We start from the raw sequence: 6,245 nt of genomic DNA on the forward strand, positions 1-6,245 counted from the left end.
TTCCTAAGGGGGCACGTTCAGTGCCTTAAAGAGAGTTTGTGGCATCCGGTTCAAAATGTGTATATATCGCCCTAATATATGTCATAACTAAAGTAAATTAGGAACAAATATTCCTAAATATTGAAATAGAAATGATTTAAACATGATAAATTTCGTGGATTTAGAAGCATTTACATCGGCTTCTCCCAATCTTTTCCGATATTAATAGGGGCACAACGATATTGTAAGGGGGCACAGAAACATTTTGAGGGGGCACGATGGGGTACTCACAGATATTTTTTGAGGGGCACAAATTTTTTTTGAGGGGGCCAGGCCCCCTCAGGCCCCCTCGCGGTCTGTAGGAAGGCTTTCTCTATTTGTCCCCAACAACCGCTACTTTTCTTTCTCTGAAGTGGATTAAAATTGCATATAGCTCCGGATTTAAATTAGGACCAGATTCGAGGCAATCGTTGAGAGATGGCTTTCCGACTGCGTTGGACGAGGCGTCGTAAACAACGCGTAGTTTCGTGGTTTCGCTTTGGTTTCTGACGACTCCGCGGTGCGGAAGATAAAAAACGGGATGACCATCAATGTTTGTACTTCTTCGATTATTCCGGTTTTAAGTTGATCTTGTATTACGTCATCGTGATTCTGTAAATGAACGGGATAAGCGCGTAATTTTCTCAATAGATTTTCTGTTCTTTTAGCCGCAATCGCGTAATTGTCTCCAAGAAGCTGGCGGTTTCCCTTCCAAGGGAACGACACTTCATATCGTCCGACGCGATACGAAATGCTTTTGTTAAACAAATCCATCATCTGAATTCTTTTCGTAGCGTCCGATTCTTTCTCGTTATCCTGGATTCCGATTAAATCTAATTCCCAAAACGCCTCGAGTTGTTTTGACACGAGCAATACTTCGTGTTCACATTCGCGCGTGACTTTCATGACGGCTAAAGCGTTCCGTTTTCGTTGTCATTATTCTCCAATAGAATTCTGTACCGATAAGTAAATCCAACATCGAAGCGGTACTCTGGACTCCGTTGACTTCGAACGCGTCTGCCATTGGTAAACCGCTCTCTTCCATTTTTCTCCGAATGTCCTCTCCAGGTACGGAAAACATGGCGCCTGTCACTGATGGGTTCTCTAAAGCTTCGATGACTATACTTTTAGTGGGTTCTGTCAAATTGCGGATTAACACGCGGACCCTCCTTCGCTTGACCATGATTGGAAAGTTATTTTATTATCCTTAGACGGTAATTTCCACTTCGAAAATTATCTGTAGTACAAGTTTTCTGGATTCGTCCCGTTTAATAATTGATCTATGCGCTCCAGGATCTAACAGGCAACGAATCCGTGATATTTTACCAGTTTTTTGACTATCCGCCAAAACCAAAGCGGTTTTGTAAAAGAATGGCGGGTTCCTTCGTTATAGATGACAACTGTACCCCGAAAATTCCGCTTCCCGTACCAGCTGCAGTGCGAAATTCCTTTGATCTTCGGTATCGCATAAGCTCACGTGATGTTTTCTGTTGCATAATCTGCACGACCTTTTATTTCTCAAATTGCATCTGTTAGCTCGGTGATTATTTTTAAGACAAATGAAGCAGAATCCTCTTTGAGCAGCGATCTCTCTCCTTATATATATATATATATATATTTCTTACATTCTGCCAGGCTATGTCGCGGGTCTTCGCAAAATGGACATGGCCTTGATTCTTGAACGTCAACGGTGAGAGAAGCGGCGGACGCTGCTTGCGGGTTCACACGCTGGTTTCGGAAGTCGTGACGACCCTTCTCCGTCGCTTTGTTCACGGTGGTTGGCTCAGTAGATCATCTACGTCAATTTCATCTTCATTTCCTCCTTGAAGGCTGAAGCCGCTGAACTCGATGGCTAAATCGCTAGGTAATAGGCCGAAGATAAAATGTCCAAGTAAGGTGCTGTATCTTTGACGATTAACTCCTATCGATTGTAAACTTCTGATTTCAATTTCGAACGTGTCGAGTAAACGTCTTAAGCTGACTACGTTGTTTGAACTTTCGATTTTCTTTAAATTTACAAATTTATCGAGATAATCGCTGATTATCAGACATTTTTGATCAAATCTGTCTCGCAAAATTGTAATGGCAGAATCGTATTTCGCTGCCGCAATATCTAATCCGTGTATCGCTCTCGCCGCGTCTCCCTCGAGGTAAGAGTGTAAATATTGTAATTTATCTCTGTCGCCGAGCTCGGTACTGTGGATTGCTCCCTCGAAGTGACTCCAAAATGATTTCCTGATTTCCGTTCAGCTGGTGGAGCTGGTAGAGGTGGTGGTAGATGCGGTCTATTATTTTCATTATTTTGATTTTGGAGTAGCGGCATATGTTACGTAGGCCTTCGATCTTTCGCTGACTTCTATCAAGGACGTCAAGATAATCGCTGTAATAGATGGTAGCCGCTACGACATCGGCTTCGTAATCCGGTCCATCTAGAATGTCAGCGAGCTCTTCGTCGTATCTGACCAGTTGTTTCTCTCTTGGTTTGAGTTGGGCGATAAGACTTTGCAGCTTGTCGACTCTCGGGGCTGGTAACGCCAGTTCGTCATTGAGTTCGTTGATGTATCGAGTAATTACCGCTTTTACTGTACCTCGTTTCTTCACTAAATTGTTCTTATCTCGTTGCATCGCGTTAGCGTCCGCTCCAGAGCCTTCACTTTGTCCCTCAAGTATCGTCTGATTGTCTTTACACGAATGAATATCCAATGAATAAATCCTTAGCCACACACTTTATTTCCCGGGTTTCGGCAACAAAAATGTAGAGCTGGGAATGCCCCTTGAAGATTGGGAGAGCTATTTTTGCAGATTCCAAGCGGACTGAAACACTTAGAATTAAATGGTTCGATTTCGGCGAGGGCGAGACTATAAATGACTGGATAAAATCGCGGAAAGAATCGACGAGTGAACAATGGCGATTAAAATTAAACTGTTAAGGTTTATTTCTGGTTAAAAACTTTGGTTATAACGGGCGGAGACAGGCGCAAAATCGCTATACGTCCTGTTCTCCTTCACAATACAAATAAAACTGACTTTTTGTTTTAAATTTTTCAAAACATAAAAACGGTTTTTTTATACACATAATACTTCATAATTTTAAAGGGTTAATACATTCCAATATAAGTTTCAACACCACTTAAAGTGAAACCACCGAAAATAGTAAATTGGGCAAATGCCCAACTTCTAGGGCTCCGATTGGAAAACTTTATGAAAAGCTATCAATGGCGATGTATGTACATTCGAACGAGATATCATGGACCAAGTCATGGACTCTTCTAGCTATCATTGCGTGTATTTTGCTGATGATGGTGTTAAGGCCACGCGGCCACATATATGGGCGTAGCTCAAATTTTGGTCATAAGTGTCGCCGCCTGAAAGCTGTCTGCCGTTCAAAATTTTCTCTGCACAACAGTGAAAGTTTAACCAGAAAACATACAAATTCAGAAGTGTTCTGCTATTTCTTAACATATTTAGTTGACGGATATTGCGGCAGATGGCGCTATGTTTTCTAAGACCAAATAACAGTTTTTTTATTATATTTTGTTAAAATGGAAAAATAAATATGGCATATTCAATGTCGACGTTATTACGCAGCTCCCAATGGGAAGGTAGATGACAGGCGCGCATGACTCAAAACTCGATGTTGCTAATCAACAAAGTTACGAAATTTATATTAATAGTTAAAATTGATATCGGTTTGAACAATATTACCCATGTTTAAAATTCATGGAAGTATGATTGTGTAAAAAACGTTAAATTTGCCAGCCAAGATGTGTTTTTCATAGCTGTAAATATAAGCCTTGGTTAGCTTTAAACCAAAATGTAAGTTTAAGCCTACATAAAGATTATCATCTTGATACAAGATGATTACAAGCTAGTTTCAATTTACCAACTTTCTAATCGTAAACACTTGTGCTTTATCAGCGAAAACTGCTAAATGGCTGCATGGATTTCGGCTGTTATGAGCCTAATTTTAAAACGTTTAAAGGAAAAACAGGACCATGATAACGGAGGCTCACAAAGTATTTCAATTTAATCTTGGACATTTATGAAAATACTTAACAACTTGGTATTATAGCTGGTTTCATGGATATATCTAACCTACCACCCGAGCTAAGCCTCTCGGTTCTATCACATTTAAATGCAACTGATCTTTGTTTGGCAGCTTGTGTATGGAGAGAACTGGCGCAAGATGAAGTTTTATGGCAAAGGTTATTTTGTGTAAAAACTTCATTGTGATAAATATACTAACCTTATACCAACTGTAGCTTGTGCAGGAGCCAATGGGGTCACGTCAGCATTTATAATAAGTTAAAACGTGAATTAACATCATATCACAGGCTTTATCTATTAATGGACGAAGGGACCGTTACATTTAACGCCGATCCATTCTTGGTAAAGCTCCCAAAACCTCTTCAGTCTTCACCTTCTAAAACATTATAAAATATTATGTTTTTCTTAAAATTTTAGGGTATGGAGTATTTTATTGGTAATAATCTAGTCGAAAATTCATCAGTTGAAATTGCCAAGTTCTTTCATCATACACATACATTACATTTACGACAAATGAGAAATTATCTTAATGTCAGGTAAAAACATCTAGAAACATAATCTCTACAAAAATTACACCAATTTTAAATCTTTCAGACGAGACGTTCTTGATCATTTAATAGAATTACATAATTATAAAAATCAGTCATTACCGCATGCCCTACGAAGGTTTTTTCGGACAATTCAAGCACCCAATGAACACGACAACTACCTTCACACTTTGTTAGAAAAATTTTCAGCTAGATTCTGCAAATGCAATCCTAAACTAGGAATGACCTCAGGTTGTTATTCTAAATAAATTAATTTATATCTCTTATGAGAGTAGTATTCATCTAGCAGTTTTTATTCGCTTGAAATATGTACCTTCGCAGGCAACCGCTCATTTTTCAAAAGAATCGTGCAATTTTTTTAAACTATTACACAGTGAAAATTGATAAATAATGTACTATCTCTGCTGAGTGTAATTTACACATTTTTACAACCTCAGGCGGTAAATGTTTCGCCGTGATGTGGGAATTTCTTGACCGTCGACAACTGCTTCAAAACAGCCATTTCTCATTTTAGAGGGTTGCCACACATCAGGGAATTTAAAAATGGGAATAAAAAGTCGGGGAATTTTAAAAATATGTGAAACTTCAGGGATATTAATTTTATCTTGATGGTTTTTGAAGGTAATTTTACTCTACTTATCTGACAAATTCTATGATTATTATTTAGTTCCTTTAAAGTTTTGCTAAATTTTTTAACGTTGTAATAATACTTTTGTACGGAAGTGTAGGTTGATTTCAATTTATTAACTTCTGATAAAAGTAAAATTTAAAGCTAATAATTGTCTAATTTGGGTTTTAAAAAGTCAGGGAAAATCTCTTTAAATGGTCAGGGAATTTGAAAATGTTGTGGCAACCCTGTTTTAATAGCCTAGATGAATACTTACTTATCTCTTAAGGGATATTATAAACTTGTTTTAGAATTAATATTTTTTATATCTTTAATGTAGATATGGTGTATTTGCTGTGTTTTTCACTCATCATGCTTTCAGTTGATTTAAGTAGCCCACATGTTAAAAATAAAATGTCTAAAAGAGAATTTATCAGAAATGTTCGTCACGCAGTGCAGAGATCGGATGATGAGTTTTTTGGGCATTTGTACGATGACGTTTATGTCCAAGGTCACATAGCTCCCAATTCGGCAGATTAAATAAAAATTAAATTTTAAACATTTGTATATTTCATCTACATTAGCCGGTTTTCCCCTTTTCCATATAATAAAAATTACATTGATTTTTACAAGTAAATAAGGAACGAAGAAAGTAATTGTCTATTTTGTAATGTATATGTATCCTGTAAATAAGTGTCAAAAGTAATAGAGTTGGTTGTACCTAATTACTTGAATGTATTTATTCACTATTAATATAATGTTTTAGAGATGTTTACTCTTGTCTTGATTTTTTGCAACCTTTCAAATTATAGGCAAATTTTATGGCTTGTTTCTTTTATGGGATATTCTGTTTTTCTATCTGTATTATCGCTCTATGAATTATGCCATTTATGAACTATAGTAAAATTAATATTCTAAAATGATTAGTACACATAATTAGATTTACACAAGTTTTTAATAGATTAAATTCAATTTAAATTACTTACAAAATTCAGGTAGCTTTAACAATTTCCCGCGAACTGTTT

General features: G+C 37.2%; 1 protein-coding gene across 3 annotated transcripts; it reads left to right on the forward strand.

Annotated features, from left to right (window-relative positions):
* The first annotated feature begins 3,585 nt into the window (after window positions 1-3,585).
* LOC149944021 (F-box only protein 8-like) lies at window positions 3,586-5,952 on the forward strand. Of its 3 annotated transcripts, none has more exons than XM_090174532.1 (7): window positions 3,586-3,834; window positions 3,937-4,034; window positions 4,091-4,223; window positions 4,281-4,407; window positions 4,483-4,601; window positions 4,660-4,844; window positions 5,561-5,952. In XM_090174532.1, the coding sequence occupies exons 2-7, from the start codon at window positions 3,950-3,952 to the stop codon at window positions 5,758-5,760; spliced, it is 849 nt and encodes a 282-aa protein (XP_090030658.1). In that variant the 5' UTR covers window positions 3,586-3,834; window positions 3,937-3,949; the 3' UTR covers window positions 5,761-5,952. The 3 variants fall into 3 exon arrangements, with proteins under 3 accessions (XP_090030658.1, XP_090030657.1, XP_090030659.1); XM_090174531.1 differs by having other exon boundaries at window positions 3,586-3,820; window positions 3,921-4,034; XM_090174533.1 differs by having other exon boundaries at window positions 3,586-3,815.
* The last annotated feature ends 293 nt before the right edge of the window (window positions 5,953-6,245 follow it).

The sequence above is a fragment of the Leiobunum rupestre genome, chromosome 5 (assembly GCF_980474605.1).
Source record: "Leiobunum rupestre chromosome 5, qqLeiRupe1.1.hap1, whole genome shotgun sequence".
In the NCBI taxonomy this organism is placed as follows: domain Eukaryota; kingdom Metazoa; phylum Arthropoda; class Arachnida; order Opiliones; family Sclerosomatidae; genus Leiobunum; species Leiobunum rupestre.